At 34.6% G+C, this 19,733-nt stretch overlaps 6 protein-coding genes and 5 pseudogenes across 11 annotated transcripts, besides 1 other annotated feature; 5 read left to right on the top strand and 6 right to left on the bottom strand.

Moving 5' to 3' along the window:
• Positions 1–390: 390 nt before the first annotated feature.
• On the bottom strand, positions 391–1,089 carry TVAGG3_1016480 (MIP11318P family; the record flags this gene model as incomplete). The annotated part of the gene is made up of 1 exon (XM_001298457.1): positions 391–1,089. The coding sequence occupies one exon, from the start codon at positions 1,087–1,089 to the stop codon at positions 391–393; it is 699 nt and encodes a 232-aa protein (XP_001298458.1).
• Positions 1,090–1,588: 499 nt separating this feature from the next.
• TVAGG3_1016470 lies at positions 1,589–1,626 on the bottom strand (annotated as a pseudogene). The gene has a single exon. The product of its transcript is annotated as a tRNA-Leu (tRNA).
• A 1,731-nt stretch (positions 1,627–3,357) lies between these two features.
• TVAGG3_1016460 lies at positions 3,358–4,826 on the bottom strand (annotated as a pseudogene). Its single transcript has one exon. A coding segment is annotated over exon 1 (1,469 nt).
• A 372-nt stretch (positions 4,827–5,198) lies between these two features.
• TVAGG3_1016450 (uncharacterized protein) lies at positions 5,199–5,886 on the bottom strand (the record flags this gene model as incomplete). The annotated part of the gene is made up of 1 exon (XM_001300466.2): positions 5,317–5,886. One exon carries the CDS (start codon positions 5,884–5,886, stop codon positions 5,317–5,319), a length of 570 nt encoding a protein of 189 aa, XP_001300467.2.
• A 1,888-nt stretch (positions 5,887–7,774) lies between these two features.
• Positions 7,775–19,733: part of a mobile genetic element that runs on past the window's edge.
• On the top strand, positions 9,397–9,759 carry TVAGG3_1016440 (uncharacterized protein; the record flags this gene model as incomplete). The annotated part of the gene is made up of 1 exon (XM_051254688.1): positions 9,397–9,759. One exon carries the CDS (start codon positions 9,397–9,399, stop codon positions 9,757–9,759), a length of 363 nt encoding a protein of 120 aa, XP_051080262.1.
• TVAGG3_1016430 (serine threonine-protein phosphatase family) lies at positions 9,778–10,023 on the top strand (the record flags this gene model as incomplete). The annotated part of the gene is made up of 1 exon (XM_051254687.1): positions 9,778–10,023. One exon carries the CDS (start codon positions 9,778–9,780, stop codon positions 10,021–10,023), a length of 246 nt encoding a protein of 81 aa, XP_051080261.1.
• On the bottom strand, positions 10,028–10,875 carry TVAGG3_1016420 (annotated as a pseudogene). Its single transcript has one exon. A coding segment is annotated over exon 1 (848 nt).
• Positions 11,284–12,164, top strand: TVAGG3_1016410 (annotated as a pseudogene). The gene has a single exon. A coding segment is annotated over exon 1 (881 nt).
• On the bottom strand, positions 12,294–12,629 carry TVAGG3_1016400 (uncharacterized protein; the record flags this gene model as incomplete). The annotated part of the gene is made up of 1 exon (XM_051254686.1): positions 12,294–12,629. The coding sequence occupies one exon, from the start codon at positions 12,627–12,629 to the stop codon at positions 12,294–12,296; it is 336 nt and encodes a 111-aa protein (XP_051080260.1).
• TVAGG3_1016390 lies at positions 14,811–15,563 on the top strand (annotated as a pseudogene). The gene has a single exon. A coding segment is annotated over exon 1 (753 nt).
• TVAGG3_1016380 (organellar and viral DNA polymerase type B) lies at positions 18,684–19,009 on the top strand (the record flags this gene model as incomplete). Its single annotated transcript, XM_051254685.1, has 1 exon — positions 18,684–19,009. A coding segment is annotated over one exon (326 nt), but the record flags the coding sequence as incomplete, so codon positions are not given.

Here is a 19,733-nt window from a genome sequence, read left to right as displayed (position 1 = left end):
TCAATCTCTCCTCCTCCTGTTCCTTCCTCTTTCTTTCCGCTTCTTCGGCCTCTTTTCTCTTTCTTTCTTCTTCCTCTTTTTGCTTCCTTTCTTCCTCTTCTTTTCTCTTTCTTTCTTCTTCTTCCTTGCGCTTTCTTTCCTCTTCTTCCTTACGCTTTCTCTCAGCTTCTTCAGCTTCTTTTCTCTTTCTCTCTTCTTCTTCCTTTTGTTTCCTTTCTTCTTCCTCTTTACGTTTCCTTTCTTCCTCTTCTTTTCTCTTTCTTTCTTCTTCCTCTTTTTGTTTTCTCTCCTCTTCTTCTTTGCGCTTGCGTTCTGCCTCTTCTTTCTCCTTTCTCTCTTGTTCTGCCTTCTCTTCCTTTGCTCTGTCGAGGGATTCGTTGACTTGTCCGGTCAATGAAAATTCCTTATTTTGTTACATTTCTTTTTCGACTTGTTCTTCCTTCTCCTTCTCTTCCTTTTCCTTTCTTTCCTGTTCATCTTTCTCTTCTTTGGCTCTTTTTCGACCTTCTCGTCCTTCTCTTCTTGCTCCTTCTTCTCCTCTTGGCCTCTCTGAACGGCTTCGTTGACCTGTCCTGTTAATGAGAATTCGTTATTTTCTTCCATCTCCTTTTCGACTTCCTCATCTCTCTTCTCTTGTTCCTCTTTCTCCTTCTTGCCGTCTTCGACTGCTTCGTTGACTTCCTTTCTGAGAGAAAGATCCTTTTGTTCGTTATTTTCTTCTTCAGCGAAATCATCGGACTGTTCTGTCTGGGATTTCTCCGATTTGGATGGAGATGTCTGGGATCCCCACTTAGACATTGTTGTATGTGGTCTGCTCATGCTAGAACGGTATTCTTCGCGAACAATGTCACTCATAGGGACACTCTTCTTAAATTCAGACATTTTAGTGATTTGGTATGTATGATCTAAGCGGTGACGTGTCCATTCAGTACGATTTAATGTCGGTTTTCTTGTTTCAATTGCTTTGAGAAGCTTCTTGTTCTCGTAATCGATACGAGCCATCTCATCCTTCTGATATTGACCTTGAAGGGTGTATGGACGTTGAGGTAATACACGTGGGAAATGCTCTTGCTTTTGAATATCATGCATTTTTCCTTCTAAGCGTTGGTTATCTTTCAAAACTGTTGAGCATCTCTGTTTTTCGTTCTCGTATCGTTTGCAATTGCGACCGATTGATTGTGGAGTTTGAGGTTTTCTTGTGTTAACTAATGGCTTCATGTTACGGAGTGCTGCCAAGTGCTGCTCATATGCTCTGTCGCGTGCTGCTTTAGAACGAATTCTGTTTACTTCAGGTAGTGCGCGAAACATGAATAATTTATCGTCTTGAAATCAACGTACAAATTTTGTTGTCACTTTTTGAGCTATTTCTCGAAACTGATTTGAAGTGAAATATGAATATAACATTGAATTTGCTATTAAATGACTATGAATAATTAGCTTTTTCCAGAATATAGCCGCCAATTGCTCCACAAAACATTCAAAATAATTACATTATCATGAGCAAATGATGTCACTCTCTGTCTGAAAGGCATGTATTTCAAAAAGGATGCAAAAACTTTGCGTCGCATAGAGAAAATTTGGGAAAAAATAGGAGCCCTTGGAATTGAACCAAGATTTCAGAATTATCAAATCCAGTATGTAGGATTTTACCCGTGTCCTCCCATTGGACGAAGCCCCTTTACATTGAATTTATCTCACAATGTCTTAACACACTAAATAAACTCCTTTTTTTTTATTTAGCTACCCTATTCAATTTCTATCGTCACCATATGGAGAGGTCAGGCCCATATCATAAAACATTAAGTTTGGACTTACTAAGACATGTAAGAATTACCTTGCTTGTATAGGGGCATTAAATACTTTTAGATGCTAAAATCTTCAAAATTAATTTAATTTGATATTCAAAATATGCACAAAAACGTAAATAAATACGGATCTAGCTCTCACATATCTCTATTTTAAGCATTGATAAGTATTTCTACATTCTATTTTAAAAAATATTCAAATTTCACAATATTCTTTTCATTGATAATCTACATATTAACGAGAATGATATAACTTTTCATGTGTTTAGAAGTTCTTAGCTTTAGTACTGTATTGTTGAAAAAATTATTGAAGACTTTTTTCTTTTTGAGAAATTAATGCAATAACCAAAGAGGAATTGCATATGCTGCGCACTAAAATTATAGAAATGTCTCTAATTAGACACAAATAGAGATATTCGGAAATAAAAATTTGAAATTTTGATCAAAAACGCTATTTTCTAATCATTTTTATTTTAACTATATATAAAGTATCTTTTCTATAATTTATACTTGATGGTTTAAAAGACGTTTAGACTCAAAATTTTACTGCATTTCATGTGGTAACTATGCTTTATCACTAACTACCTCCTTGTTTCAACCCTGAACAATATATTATACCTCCCAATGCAGGTATTACTCCAACAAAATTAGCAATTTGGCTATTGTCTAAAATTTCTCAAAGAAAGAGGAGTAAAGTCCCATTTTTAGAATTCGAGCTATATTAGAATGCAACTTAGACAAAAGGTTACAGTTTCAATACACATATTCAAAAAATTTGCATTCGAAATTTAAGATAAAGTACAATTTCCAAAAAAGAGTATCGAATCAGTGCACAAATATGCATTTACATGCTTACACTAGCTTGCACTAGTATTAATAATTTTGAAATTAATTTTCAAATTATTCCCATACCTTTTGCAAAATTATTATGCTTATGATTCTAAGCATAGTTAAGCGATCTCGAATTTGAATTGCTAAGAAAAAATAATTAGTAAAAATTTGTCTATGCATTCTGTATGATGCTACTAACTATATTAGCAGCATACCTAAAATCTTTTCAATATTTTTGAGGGAATTTGAATGGTACCGGTTGAGAGCTTTTTTAATTAAGGTACTATTTCGATAGAATTTGAATGGTACCCCTTCAATTTTGTGAGTGACCCCCTTTCATTTTTTGAATAGGGTACCTTAAATGAAAAAAGGACCTTAGTTAATTTTGAAGAAATAGCCTATAATATTATTTGAACAAGCAATGGCCTAATATGTCAAATTTTATTCCCTATAGTTCAGCAATAAATCTTATTTGTTAAAATTTCTTATCATGTTATATGATTCAAACTTTAATTTATATTTATCCAATATCAGCAAATCATTGTTTTACCAAACTTAGAAACTTTTGGTTCCCTAATATAAGACTTCATTCCAAGAAATTTGAGATTTCCATGAAATAACATTGATCAAACGAAGTCAAGGTTTCAGACTAAGATAATTATCAATAAACGTCAATATTTTATCAAATAAAAAATAAATACAAACAATAAAAAAACTAATATTATATCTTAGGTTTTCGTGGTTTCATTAAACCGCGTCTAATTAAGAATTCATCAACACTTGTCAGTGGTTCATCATCAGAAGGCATTTCCAGTTCCTTTCTCTTTGTGAATCTCTTTGGAATTATCTCTTCTTCCTCTTCAACTTTAGTTTTTTCTTTCTTCACGACTCTCTTTGATTCGTGGTGATGAGTTCTGTGTCCAGAGAGTTTCCTATGATGATGTGTCTTCTCCTCTTCTTTCCTGAGCTTCTTCGGCAGCTCTTCAATTGGCGGAGGAGGTAAATGAGAAACAATTTTTGGTGTTTGGATTGGCTTGACTCTGTTTAATATTGCATCGATTTCTCTCATGTAATTCGGCTTCGTTTTCGGTTTATCTTGTGATGATGATGAACTTAACTCGATCTGTTTCACTTCTACTGGCTTTTTCGGTTCAGGAATCTCTTCATTTTCGAAATCAATTGTTCTCATGTTTTCTTCGGATCTTCTTCGCCTTTCCCCGCTGAAAACTGCTTCGATTGAAGGTCTGCGCTCGTTCACTGGCATCTGGCCTTTGCGGCGAGTGTATCTAACAGGAGGAACATCGTTGTCTTTGCGTGGACTCCAATCATAAATATAATCAAACGTAAATTGCATGGCACGGAATAATCCCCTGAACAAACGTCTGTAGCTTGCGTAATGGGACGTTCTGTAAATCGTAAACTGCGAACTTTTCGTATGTAAGTGATAATTTCGGATGGAAGTCCTTCGCAAAGTTTTTCGAGTGGAGTATCGCGCTTACATTCTGCTATTCGTCTGTATCTCTCTTGGTTAGTGGCTCCGTCGATTCCCATCCACGGCAAATGGCCTTTCAAGAGATAAACAATTACGTAGCCAATTGCTTCCATATCATCACGTCTGGACTGCTCACAGCCTAGTAGAGCGTTAATGGAAGCGTATCGGGCTGTTCCTGTTAAAGATTTCCCTTCGATGTAAGGAATATGTTCATGAGTATTTACATCTCGATATTTCTTGGCTAGACCGTAGTCAATGATGTATAGTTTGTTAGAGTTTTGGTTAACACCCATTACAAAGTTATCTGGTTTAATATCACGATGAATGTAATTTTTCGAGTGAAAGAACTCAACAGCTGTTATCATTTGATCGACAAGCATGAGAACTGTCTTAAGCGACATGCGTCGATTGACTTTATTTAGATGCTCTTCTAATGATTTTCCAAGTAAGTCAATAACAATGGTATTGTAGCGAGAATCGAAACTGTGAGCATGCAATCGAGGAACATTTGTTGACCCTGACATAATTTGATATAAACGGGACTCAAATAAGAGTTGAGGTATCGGAGCATCTGAATTTTCAAGTTTTGCTGCAAATAAAAGACCAGTTTTGACTTGTTTGATAATGTAAATCTTTCCAAAACTTCCTTGACCAATCTTCTTGATTATTTGATACTCTCCACCACATATTTCTTCCATACAATATCAAAAAAGTGACAAGTGCGAAATTTTCAAAGTTATCGGAAAGTGTAACGTCACAAAATTCTCGACTGAGAAAAGGTACGTTTACTAGGTAATAACAGTAAGATTGGGCGAAAACAGGATAAATAACATCATAATGTAATGCTAAGTTATTTAGATCATTATGATTGTACATCTGGCGAATCACAACTAAGCAAATCAACAACGAAAAGCTTAACTTTGGATACAGAGAAATTTTGGTTATTGAAATGAAGAGGAAAAAAAGTATTTGACTTTTTTAATAAAGAACTCATACTAAATATCATTTCAAAACAAGTATAATATGAACATAAGCTTTTTAATACATCTTTCTTATGAATAATTTCAAATATAAAAATTAGTTGCATCCTATTGAATAAAAGAGATTTCTTTTTCTCTTTCTCTGAATTGCAGTTTTTTAAAAAACTTAAATCAGTTTTTTTTTGTTTTTAAAATTTGTATTTTCATTTTACAAAATAATTGGTGGGGGATATTGCCTTTGATGGAAGTGATCCCATTGGTTGTTTGTTGTTAAAGTTCTGGGTAAATTACGCGGCAAAATGAATTTACCTTTTTTTGTATTTTTGTCAAGAAGACCAGCCCATGGACCATTGTGTGTCCAAAATTTTGGTTGTCCACCCTTGTGTACGCTTTCATCTTTGGTAGCATCTGTAATGGGTGGGAGACGGGGTAAATAGCCGTTTTCTGCATCTCCTTGCTTATGATGCCTGCAGCAGTGGACAGTGTATGAATTGTCATCTTGATAGTTGTGAATACTGACAATATTTGGTGTAAAAAAATTCTTCTCCATTTCTGTATTTTTAAATATAGGTTTATCATCTTTGAGAAGATATGGAAGTTTTCTAAGAGGTGGCATAATGGGGTTAGATTCAGATAATTGAAAGTTGGGGATACGGACAAATGAAGGTTTTAGATATCTATGACTGAAGCCAGTATGCTTTCTAGTCTTACCTTGTAAGAAGGGTGCAATAGGTTTAAACTTTTGAGAAAATCCTATTGCGGAAAGAACAAAAAGCATCTTTTTTTTGAAATTTTGAATACTTATTTAAAATCAAATAAAATTTCATAATATATAAGAATATGCATAATCTATTTTATGCTATATTGTCAAATGACACTGATTTTGTCAAATGCCAAAATTTGATAAGAAAAAATTCAGATAATGTAAATTAATCAAATTTAATATACATGGATATATACGGAAATTATATTACCTATGTAGAAGAAAATATAACATTTAAAAATTTCATATAAAGGGGGTATACCATTTTTTTTATTTACATTAGAATAAAAACATATAGATATGAATTTGAAACATGATTTTGGCAGTGAATTTGCTTGCATGTGATCAATGAACAAGATTTCATGGATGTGATACTAAGACCACTAGATTTAATAATGTTATCAATATATGAACGAGTCTTGTTCTGTATGTTGACACCACAGTGAAGGTTGATGCATCCTGAGAATGCGTTTTGTTCGATCGTCTTCACACACAGAGGGATGTTGATGTACTTGAAGATGTGCATTCTGAGAATGCTGAGGAACCGATAGTTTCGATAGAGTTGTCTGGGATCATGATACCTTCAAGATGCCTGCATCCATAGAATGCACTAGATGAAACACTCTTGACGTTCTGTGAGAAGCAGAAGAACTTGATCGAAGAGGCAGGAGGGAAGTAGATAAGATTGCTTCGTTCTTTGTTGAAGAGTGCACCATTGTCGACAACAAAGTGTTCGCTGTTATCACACTCGATAACACTAAGAGATGTGCATCCGGTGAAGATGAAGTTTCCGATATTACTAAGAACACATCCTGATGGAATTGTGAAGACACGGAGAGATCTGCAGCCTCGGAATGCATAGTCTGCGATGCTGACAGTAGAGACTGGCACTGTGAATGTTTCAATATTAGTGAACTCGAAACAATTAGATTCGATAGACTCAATACAACTAGGAATGTTTTCGATATTTCGAAGTGTGTTGCATCCACTGAAAACGTACTGGTTAAGTACACGCATATGACTATCTAACGAAAATGTGACAGTTTCGATGTTCGTGTTCTGGAACGCGTTGGTTCCGATGAAAACGACTGTTGATGGAATGTTAATCTTATTAAGACTTATACATCCTCTGAAACAGAACATATTAAGACTCAAAATTCCTTTTTTGAGTATGATAGATGTGAGAGATCCGCATCCACTGAACATACTGATTGATATTTGCACTTACATTACTATCAGAAAAACTAATAGTTCTTAGAGAGATACAGTTTTCAAAGCAATTATCTGAAATCATACTCAACTTATCGCCAAAAAATACAGATTGGAGTAACTTGCATCCATAGAATGAGTTTTTGCCAAATTTAGAAACTGAGAGAGGAATGTTGATACTAGAAAGTTTCTCACATTCAGAAAATGCACCATCATAAATATCAGTCAATTGACTATCCGGATCAAATTCAATTTTGCTAAGAATTTTATTTAATTTAAAAACATCATTATTGATGATTTGAACTGTAGATGGAATAATATAGCTATCACTCTGATTCAAACACATGACAACTTTTGTTTTGGCTTTGTTATAAACAATCAGCTGATCATCAATCGTAAAATCTGATCCTTCAGAGAATATCAATTTTGTAGTCATTGGGAAACAAGATCCGCCAAGATTTTTCAAGCTTGATGGTAAAACAACTTCTTTAAGATTATTACAGCCATCAAATGCATAAATGCCGATTGTTGTTATTCCTGATGGAATTGTTATTGATGAGATGTTTGTTCGTCTAAAGCAATAATTTGAAATGGCCTTCAATCCGGTTCCAATAACAATAGAATTCAAAGAAGAGCAAGCAAAAAAGGCTCCTTCATGTATATTTGTTACAGTATCTGGAATTACTATTGATTTAAAAAAAAAAAAAAAAAAAAAAAAGGTAGTGGGGCCTCCAGGCACTTCGTGCCTTCTAGCCCTGAAGATGTTTATTATAAATGATTTTTTTTTTCTTGGGATGGCCTTCCAGGCACTTCGTGCCTTCTAGCCCATAAAAAATTTTGCACAAGACCCAAGAGGAGGACCGGAGCCCCAGCCGACCAGCCGTTGACTTTTTTTTGTTTCACTTTTCACAAATTATATATGTTTTCATGTTTTGTCAAGATTTCTTCGTAATGAGTGTAAATGACCCAAAAATAATGTTTAGGGTAGAATGTTAGATCTAACATGTTTTCTAACCTCATGAATTTGTCAAGATTTCTTCGTAAATGTTTTGTCAAGATTTCTTCGTAAATGTTTTGTCAAGATTTCTTCGTAAATGTTTTGTCAAGATTTCTTCGTAAATGTTTTGTCAAGATTTCTTCGTAATGAGTGTAAATGACCCAAAAATAATGTTTAGGGTAGAAGGTTAGATCTACCCTCCTTTCTACCCTCTTTTCTACCCTCTTGAATTTTCATGATTTCATCGTAAATGTTTTGTCAAGATTTCTTCGTATATGCTTTGTCAAGACTTCTTCATCGTACATGTTTTGTCACTTTTCTGTCACTTTTCGGGTAAAAACATTTTTATTATTATATATAAATGAATTTTACAAAACCTCCGTTACCGTTCTTTGGAAATAAGAGTAGATGTAAAGATATTATATTGAGAGAACTTAAGAAACTACCGAATGGTCTAACATTTGTAGATTTGTTCGGTGGAAGTTTCTATATATCCCATTTATGTCATACAATATTCCCAGACTCAAAGATTATATGCAATGACTTCGACAACTATATGGACCGTCTCAAACATATACCAGACACAAACAATATATTGAAAGAGTTAAAAGAAAAGATACCTATAGGTAAGATGGAACGTATACCATTAGATAAGAAAAATATTGTGAGAGAGGTTTTGAAAAAAGCAGAATATATAGACTGGAATAGTATATCTGCTAGACTATTATATAGTGGTGCTATAAGAGTTCATGACATTGAAACACTTATGTCAAAAGTTTTATATCTTAACTATACAAATGTTTTCAAACAGAACATAGAAAAATATATTGAGGGTATAGAGTTTGTGAGATGTCATTGGACAGAGTTGTATGAAAAATATAAAGACAAGGAAAATGTTTTCTTTATAGTGGACCCGCCGTTCTATAACACATGGGATTTTCAATACCAAATAGACTGGACTTTGAGAGACTCTTTAGAAACTTTAGACGTTTTACATAACCATCCATGCTTTTACTTTACATCCGATAAAAGTGGTTTGGAAACCGTTATGAGATGGTTAGAGGACATACATGACTATGAGTTTAGATATGACAAGATAGAATATGAGAGAGGTCCTATAAACCGGAGAAAGTGTCATAACAAAGAAATTTTATTAGTAAGTAAATGTGGTTTGAAATAGGACTACTTGTTTTAGGTTTTTTCCATTGTGTCATTTATTTATTTGACGTGGCAGAAAAGTACAGAGAATATGAAGATGAACCAATGCCTGCAAATGTTCAGTATATGTACTCGTAAGAGATATTTTTATCTAATATTAAATGGACGCACAGAACTTAGCGAATGCACAGCAACCTGGACAACCAAACCCAGAGAATATTCCAAATGAAGTTAGAATACAAACTGCAATGGCAAACTATGGTCAAGTGCCAACAGATGTACAAATGCAAACTGCCATGTCAAATGACGCTGCGGTAGGTTTGCCCCCATGGTATGCAAATATGAGATGGAAAGAGTTTTATACAAACCCTGAAGTGGGATATAAACAACTTTATGCAGATGACGCGAACACAGGAGTTGACCCAGAATATGTTTTCTACCAGAGGAGAAACAGAATGTATGAGCTCCAGTTAAAGAATGCTATGGAACTCAACAGGAAACGTAAGAGACTAGGCGGACATTAGATTTTTACATATAGTAAAATGGGTTTCTTCAGTAAGATAGGAAACTTCTTTCGAAATGTTGGAAGAGGTATATGGAATGGAATAAAAACCGTAGGAAGAGGAATTTGGAACGGTGTCAAAAATATTGGTAAAAGGGTAGGTCAGTTTGTTGGTATTATACCTAAAGACCCTGAACCAGAAGAACAAGCTCCTGTTATACAACAGCCTGAACCTGCACCACAGTCTAGTTGGCAACCAAATCCAACACCACAACCGGTATATTAAAAAATTATATTTTTACCGTTCGATAGTAGTTGTATATGAAACTAAGTTCTAAGTAAAACGCATGGTATAATGGAATTATTCTTTTTCTTCCATCTGTAGTAAACCATACTTGAAAGTCTGAAATACTTCCACTTGGTGGTTCGTATAACTTTGTAGGTTTTTCGTAAAAGTCATTTGCCAAGCATAAGAAAGAGTTTTGGGCGCCAGAAAATGAAGCATGAACAATAATAGCATCTTGGTCGAAAACATTTTCATATGTTCCATTAGGGTTTTCGACTTCATAAAAGTCTGGGTGTACTGGATATGCTGCAGGCTGATTTAACATCCTCATAAATCTATACCATGCCAAGTTGTTTATTTTGTAGAAATATAAACGTTTTCTCCAAGGTCTTCTATTCTATTGATTTTAACAGTTGCATTTTTCCTGTCATAAATAATATCGAGATGGTATTCTCCTTCGTCAATGTTATACTGGTTTGCATATTCGATATAGATATCGTTTATTTTTTCTTGAAAAGCTTGAAGAGTTGTTTCTAAGTTTACAAGCAAACTAACTTGTAAAAGTTTTCCCTGTTCAAATTTCTCATACATACGTTTTTCTTTGTTATAGTATCGAACTTCAAAACCGACCGTAAATGGGAAACCATGTATGGCTTCTGAAATGAACTTCATTCTACGAAAGCCAATAGCTTTTGTGACAGATGGGTCTCTTAGCCATCTTAATGGGTAGTCAAAACGATAGCCTTCATGCTTTACGGTCTCTGTCTCAAACTTTTGACCGACATTAGTAAAAAGTTCATCTAATGGTTTAGTTGTAGCAACTCTTGAATTTTCTTTTTCTATTGAAAGCATATTTTATCTAGAATAAAAATGTCGAAAGATATTGCTTCCATGAAGAAATACAACACAACCGACAACTCATTATGCAAGCTCTAAATAAGAACACAACAAACTTTTCAAACTATTCTAAGATATCTGAGTCATTGAAAGAAGGAAACTTAAAACTGACATTAAACCAATGACAGATGAGTTTCTGTTTCAAGACAATAAGAACCATACTGTCTGTATAAATCCAACAAAAGGAACTTTAAACGAGAAACCTATAAATGAACTTCTTTGAAAGCAGATGTTGACAACAAAGCTGACAAAGAATATGTAGACGATGCAATAGCAAAAGAAGAAGAAAGAGCTAACAATGCTTATGCAACAAAAGAACATACTCATCCTGAACTAGCAGACAAAACATATGTTGACAATAAAATGTCAAGTGAAGTGACAAGAGCTGAAAACGAATATTCTAAAAAGACTCATACACATTCTATATCTGAAATAACAGACTTAAACGTTAGCCTTGAAAATAAGGTAGATAAGGGACTTATGGCTAGTGTGTTAGTGAAGAAGGCGGATAAGGAATATGTGGATGAAAAAGATAAAGAAATTATAGAAAGGGTTGACTGGTACCATGAACGGACATCGAAGATTTTAAAAACTAAAGCCGATACAGGATGGGTTTCAGGATGTTTAGACCTTAAAGCAGATAAAACTTATGTTAACGATGAGTTAGAGAAGAAAGCAGATAAGAACCATACACATACAAGTTTTACAACTGTTGCTATAGAAAGTATTGAAGGAACGGTTGAAGAAACTGGTGGGGATGCATTATATTGTAAACCTCCTAACTTTCCACAAGGTTTAACATCGGATGACGACATAACGACGATGAGAAACATTAGATGTAAAGATGTTTATGTCATGAAGGATGAACATAATATTAAATTCACTGCTCAAGATTTATATGACAGAAAGCAGACAAAAAAGAGCTTCAAACATTAAAGACAGAAATACTTCAAACATTATATCCTATAGGCTCTATTTATACGTCAATGAACTCTACCAGACCAGAAACAGTTCTGGGTTTTGGAACTTGGACTCAAATAGTCGACAGGTTTTTGTATTGTGCAAACTCTTCAAAGGAAACAGGTGGAAGTAAAACGATTTCAGGTGCAAATTTACCTGCACACAGTCACTACATAGATTTAAGTACATCTCAAGCAGGTTTGCATAGTCATAGATTTTGGGATTGGTCAGGAATGACAAAGGTAAAGGATATGATGTTAAAGAGGACGTTAAGTTTGCTATAAATTGTTACTGGAATAACACTGAGGGAGGAGAATCCATACACATCGCGTTTCAGGATATACGCAAACAACGGGACAAAGTAAAGAATACATGCCACCTTACATGACAGTTTACGCATGGTATAGAAATGCTTAGTCGTCATTTTCAACTTCTTTAGCATATTCGTCAGGAGTTGTCTTATATTTGTTAGGAACTGTCTTTGAAAGTATACCACCTTGAACTTTGACAAGTTTGAAACGAGGTCTGACAATAGTAGTTTTATCTTCTGCTTGCAGTCTGTACATTTTGCCATGTTTGCCTAAAACTTCATAATATTCTCTTGTATACTTTCTTCTATTTTTACGAACACGAATGTGAGTACCTGTCGGGTTCCCATTGTTGTCATAGTCAATAGTATTTTCATATGGGTCGCGTTTAGGTATTTCTATTTTTACTTTGTCACCTTTCTGAAGTTTGAAGCCCGGCATTCTTTCTTGTTTGTCTCTTTTGACTAAATTATTAAATATATAGTCTTTCTCTAAGTCAGGTTGTTTTTCATTTCTTCGGGGAGTGGTTTCCCAAACCTTTTTGTTTACGGCTATTGTAAATATTTAAAACTTGTCTCATCTTTGCCATGGAGAAGTGTCTATATTTGTCGTCATATGACATTTCATTTGCTTCACCACCTTGTGGTTGGTTTAAGTCTCTTAACATTTTTATACAACCGTCAATGACACCAAGAGCAGAATGGTTTTGGTCGACAATGAAATATTGGTTTACATTTTTTGAACGCAGATAGTTTTTACATCATCTGATTTGAAAGAACTTCACAGTCAGATGTCAGTTTTGTTGGATGGTATTTGTCACGAATATTGTCAAAGCAGTTTTCACATCTAAAATATTTTTGGACCATAATGGTATGGCTTCACAGTATCTTGTGTTTTGACCGACAAATATTAACCAGTATGGTGGTCCATCTTCTCTATACCTCGGAATGTTTTCCAAGATATCCATAAACCAAGCATTTGGTGTTGAACTAAAGATTTTTATCATGAGTGCTTTCTTTGTCGCTTTAGAAACATAGGGTCCTTGTTTGGATTCGTCATTTTTATCCTATAAGAAATGGGTTTATTTGGCGCATTAGCAGGAGTTGCATCCAGATTTTTGCCGCAGTGGGAACAATAGCCAGAGGTGTATTTGGAGTTGGAAGGAAGATTTTGAGTACATAGGTATACTTAAAGAGAAAGCACAACCTATTATACAAACTGTACAGAAAGGTTGGGATGTAGCACGAGATGCAACAAATCTTATTCCAAATCCTGAAACAAGAGGAAAAGTTCAAGGATGGATGGACAATGTAGGAAGACAGCAGGAAACTATTATAACAAAGCAAATGACTACTATAACCAAGCAGGACACTATATGGACCAAGGTGAAAGATTCTTTAACAGAGGATATAACCATGCACAACAATGGGTAAACAATAACCAACCTCAACCGCCTCAAACGTGGGAATGTAAAGTTTTTTACTGAGATGAAATGAACAATACAGCATTGAGACAAATGGGTTCAAGATGGATTTGTCGGCTTCCAGCAGTTACACAACGTGTTTGTCAAGTTCTTCCTATACCTCAGGAAGTTTTAGACCGACTTAAAAAACAACAACAACCAGTTGAAAAAAAACCAAACTAAAATTTTTTACTGAGATGAAAATGACCGAAGAAGTTGAAACGGTAGATTTGACACCACAAACAAAAAGTTCAGAACCATTGTCAAAACCTGTCAAAGAACTTACAGATGAAGAGAAAAATTCAATAATAGAAAGTGCCAGGTCTGGAAATACAAACCCTAACTACAAAGTCACTTTTCATAGAAATGGAACGGCTAGTATCTCAAAAAAGAAACAGACTCTCACAAATAAAATATTGAAGTCTGAAGGAGCTTTCGAGACAACAGATGGAAAAGTTTACTTCACTGACCAACAGTTCATTATAGAACATCTCATTGACTTTAGAGTCGAAATATTCTAAACTTTACAACAAACACAAAAGTTGAAGGAAAACAAAAACAAATGGCATATGATATTTATGAAGATGTTGACGACACAACTGTTCCTGCAGGTGAGGTAAAGTCAGAGGAACCGAAAAGTGACGAAAAACCGATAGAAGAAGAAAAAACAAAAACTGAAGATAAACCAAAACCAAAGTTTAGTTTGGAAACTAAACCAAGTCAACCTTCATTAGCTGGTATGGGTTGGCGTCAAAGACTTATGGCAGCAGGCGGTTATGTTAAGTAAAGAAAAAAAACATATTTTTTTATTTTTATAAAAATGCCCCCATATAGAATGATAGAAAATCTGCTAGAATAAAAGCAGAGTTGCAAAGATATGGTTGGAGAGTTTCGAAGAAGTTTAAAATAAGAAAGGAAGACCCATAAAAGTCTATGAAAACTGGCTGGTCTTCGCTACGAAATGGATTTGGAAACAGCACGTGCAAATTATCCAAACAGACTAGAGAGTTTAGAAGAAGAACGTCTTATGAACATGCCTTTCGATGTTAGTGAACCTCAAGTTGAAGACACGACGGCTTTGCCAGTTCTACTGGAAACATGACGAACAATTGCATCCTTTGAGAAGGAAAAAAGGTAGTGCAGAGGATGGTCATGCTCCCATGGAAAGAACAAGATATGCATATGAGAAGTACCGTGAAGTTAGAAGTCAAATTACATCTGGTCGAACCTTTACAGTAAACTTTGACGAAGGAAAGAACAAAGAAGGCTTCATGGGAGTACTTGCTGCAATTCAAGATGGAAATAAGAAAGGATACAATCTCAGATTGACCATAACAGATTTGGATGTCACATTTACTATGCAAATGGCAATGAACAAACAGCTGCAAAACTTCTTGACGCTTTCAAGACTACAAAGAGAGAACAAATGGTTGACTCCGACTCAGACATTTGAATGCAATTGAAGGAATTGCAAGTGTCAAGTTCGAATGGTACCAACCTAACCCTCAAGCAGTCAGACAACATGCTGGATACTTCCCCTTCATAAATAAGTCTGACATTGACTTGACAAGGTATGGAATTTACAATTCAATTGAAACAATTGTCAATGAACCTTGCATTCTTACATGTCTCAGGAACTCTGTCTTGTTACAGAAGAGAAGATGAAGTATCTTGAGTCATGTGTGAAGACAAGGTACATTCTCAGAGGTCAATTGGCAAAAATTGCACCGTTGGCAAATGTCAATATCCGAGTCAACATACCTACAGCTAAAGGTTCTTCACATGACGACTATGTTGTTGAGTTCAATTTACCATGGTTGAAGATTGTAATTGTCCACAACCACTTCATGTTGAACGAAAGTCTTACAAACCCATTGTTCGAAAAGGCAAGTGCAACATTGTCAGAGCTGTAAAACATTCTTTCGAGAAAGGTTTTTTCCAGATGACAAGCTGACAGAAACTTTTGTACCAAAAGACGAAACAAAACTTTCACTGTTAGCAAGACCAAAAGTTGTTCCAGACAAAGTTCTAGTACAAAAGAAGTACACAATTCCACAAGGAGTTGGATTGTTCGGATACCAACCTGAACCAGAAGAACTTCCAATGAGGTTGCAAGAACTTCAAGATGCTATAAACAAACTTCCATTGAGACATCCAATTGACGTCAAATTGTATTGAGGAAGCATCTGAGTTAGGTCAGAAGGTTTTATATGAAACAGGTTGCTTCGATGATGTTTATGAGATAACAGGAGAAGTTTCTCAGAAGATAAGAGACTCACTTGAATTTCCACAAACTGGACCAATTGGTTGCGACAAGTTCGACTCAGATGAAAGATATACTATGTCGACCTTAACGCTGCATACATGAGGTTTGTCAATATATTCCGACTGGAATTCCAAACGAAGATGGTGAGTTCCCGGAAGGAACTATACAGTTGGAAAAGTCATACAACAACTGTATGATATTAGGAAAGCTTCAAACCCCAAACTTGCAATGACACTCAAATTGCTTATGAATTCGACATGGGGATTCCATTAAGAAACCTCAAGAGATGAAGAGTAAACATTATGAGAAGGTCGACAACTTTGTTGAAAGGTTTTCTCCTTTTGTTTTGAAGTACGAATTCACTCAAGGTCAAAGTGGCTTAGAACCACATTAAAACCTATTGTCGAACATTGGTCTTACCTCAGTTCGCAAAAGCAGTCCTTGACAACTACAACAAATTCTTCTCCGAAGTCAAATCGAAAGTTGTGGTTTACTATGAGAACATTGACGCACTCATGACGAACGAAGAAGGGTACAACAAACTCATTGAAATGGGTTTAGTCGGAGAAGATGGGCTGTTTAAGCTAGATAAGTATTTTCGAAGTTCATGTAATATCGAAAAGGAAATATTGGGGCATACTTGAAGACGGCACAGAAATAAAACATTGCATGAAGTAAAAATTTATTTTTAAAAAGTGACATTTTTAATTTTATTTGAAATGTACGCTAGTTTGTTGAGAAGACCGTTGGAAAACTTGTTTGTTAGATGAGAAATATGAAATTCACTGTTGTGAGTCATTTGAAGTCAAAACAAAAAGACAAAAGAGTTTTAAGCGAATGGGAGGGAATGACGGATATGCTATAGTTAGTATGGGTGGAAAACACTATCTTAAACATGTTGTCATTGCAACTCATTTTATACTGAATCCTAACAATTTACCTTTTGTAGACCATATAAACCATATAAGAAACGACAATAGACTTGAAAACTTACGTTGGGTCACTCTTTCTGAAAACAATAAGAACAAAGGCAAATTTGGAGATATTGTATTCGAATTTGTCGACGAACTAGACGATGAAACAATTGAAATTACAGACTATGGCAAGCATACGTTTGAGTTTTACTACTATAGCGAAGAAACAAGACTCTCTTCTACTTTTATACCGGCGTAAAACTATAGAAATTACAAGTATATTTTACTAAGGGGGCTATGCTTATGTAAACACTAGAGATACAGATGGAAAAACGTTCAAATACTTCTTAACAAATTCAAGAAGCTATATGGCATACCATTTTAAAACAATATATTTTTACATATATTAAATGCTTCAGGTTGAAAAACAAAGAACAAAAGTAGCAGATACAAAACCATTAGACTATATCTTTACAAATGTGGTAGGACAATATCAGATGAAGAAATTTCATCCCGAACATACAGGTTTGACTATCCAATTCGTTGCTTCAAAGTCCTTCAGATGCAAAGGCAATAGGATTTAGAAGAGTTTGTTTTCAAATAGAACTAACGCATTTATGTTCGCAGTATATTTTCATGGCAGTATAAAGGTTCTGATGGTCTAATAGACAAATTTGCCGAATGAGAATCTTTTACATTCGTTCAGACGAAAGTCTTGAGAAACTCTAAATGACTTTCAAACTCAAATGAACAAATATTATTGGGAATTTCAAGAAAATACGACTCTTTACTAAATGGAACATACTATCTGAAAATAGAATATGACAAGATGAACTCCACCGTTTCATTCAAAAGATTGAAATTAACCCTCCAAGAGATACAGAGTTTTATTTTGGGAAGTAGACAAACGTTCTTGGGCACAATTTCTTCGGTTACTAAACCAGAACGAACCATTACCACCAGATGGTCCATTTAAATTTATACTTCCACCAGCAGATTTGACAGTTTATAGAAACTGTTTGACCCTCAAAATGTTATGTGTCATGCAAGTTTCAGTTCAAGCAACAATAGTTTCTATGTATTGTAAGGACTTTTATGATTTGCTCTAAATTCTACGAACCACCTAGTAACAGTTTCTCTGACTTTCAAGTTTGGTTCACAACAAATGGTGTGCAACATATTATTCCATTGTACTATGACTTTTATCTCGAATTGTCTTTCATATATAACTACGGAAAAGTGCTGAAAAAGTATTGAATGTGAAGATATTAGAAAATAACATTTTTTCTAACATCGTAGAAAACTCATGACTTCTTCGTAAATGTTTTGTCAAGACTTCTTCGTAAATGTTTTGTCAAGATTTCTTCGTAAATGTTTTGTCAAGACTTCTTCGTAAATGTTTTGTCAAGACTTCTTCGTAAATGTTTTGTCAAAACTTCTTCGTAAATGCTTTGTCAAGACTTCTTCGTAAATGTTTTGTCAAGACTTCTTCGTATATGTTTTGTCAAGATTTCTTCGTAATGAGCGTAAATGTTTTGTCAAGACTTTTTCATCGTAATGAGCGTAAATGTTTTGTCATGATTTCATCGTAAATGTTTTGTCAAGATTTCTTCGTAAATGTTTTGTGAAGACTTCTTCGTAAATGTTTTGTCAAGACTTCTTCGTAAATGTTTTGTCAAGACTTCTTCGTAATGAGTGTAAAGGACCCAAAAATAATGTTTAGGGTAGAAGGTTAGATCTACCCTCCTTTCTACCCTCTTTTCTACCCTCTTGAATTTTCATGAATTTTCCCGAAATAAAAAATAAAGTTAGTTTTATTTTTTTTATTTTTTTTATTTTGTATAAAAGACATGATTTCAACAATCGGCACAACAACAATTCAAACAACTACAGCACCAAACTCTTTAGTCATGAATCCAACATCTATGTTAGTAGAGATGAAAAGCTTCATTCCTTCTTCATATACTTTTGAAACAGAAATCCAGAAGATAAAGCAAGAACTTTTAACAAGTAATTTAGACTGTAGTGCGAAAGATGAAACAAATGAACAGTATCTTTATGAAATGCAGGACATTATTGACCATTTGCCTAAACTACCTGAAATCCAACAACAAAAACTCACTATTCCTGAATTCGACGAAATAGAAGTCAAAGCAACTGACTCAGTAGAAATAAAGAAGTTCATACGAAAGGTAAACTATGAGTTTCTAGGATTTCATTGCAACCATAAGGTTATGGACAAAGATTGCGACATGGTATATAAGAATGTTTCTGACATATATAAATCTGAAGAATTTAAGACCTACGACAACTTTGTTTCGTTAGTTGCAAAATGTGTATGGCAGATAAGAGATGAAGATAGAAGAGGTAAGGTATGGAATGAACAAATAAGACCCGCTATGTTTGAGATGAAGAGAGCAATTGACGCTTTAGTTGTTTTAGCTGGTAAGGTTTCAGAATATAACGCAAAGATGAATCCGCAATGTTCTAAATGTAAAGCAGCAATGAGGAGATATAACTACTCCGTCAAAGAGATAGAACGTATGAGAAACGACTATGCAGACTTAAAGAAAGATATGTCAAACATTCAGTTTGAAACAGTTGGAAAGATAGACAATGACACCAAAGTGGTTAGAATAGGTGATTTAAACGTAAGATACTCAAAGAAATACAACAAATATTCTTTGTCAGACATTTTATCTCCATTTGAAAAGAAAACAAACCACTGGGTTAAAATTGCTTCTACTCAGAAAATTTTGACAAGAAATCCTGAGCTTATGATATCGGTAAAATTCTATGGAACTACAGCATATCTTATAGACAAAAGTCTTATACCAATAGTTTTGTTATGGTTAGACCCAGTTGTTGGATATAACTTCATAACATATGGTTCATTCAATACG

This window comes from Trichomonas vaginalis, chromosome I (assembly GCF_026262505.1).
Source record: "Trichomonas vaginalis G3 chromosome I, whole genome shotgun sequence".
Lineage (NCBI taxonomy): Eukaryota > Parabasalia > Trichomonadida > Trichomonadidae > Trichomonas > Trichomonas vaginalis.
The sequence above is the reverse complement of the archived record's forward strand: the minus strand, read 5'-3'. Positions and strand labels throughout refer to the sequence as shown.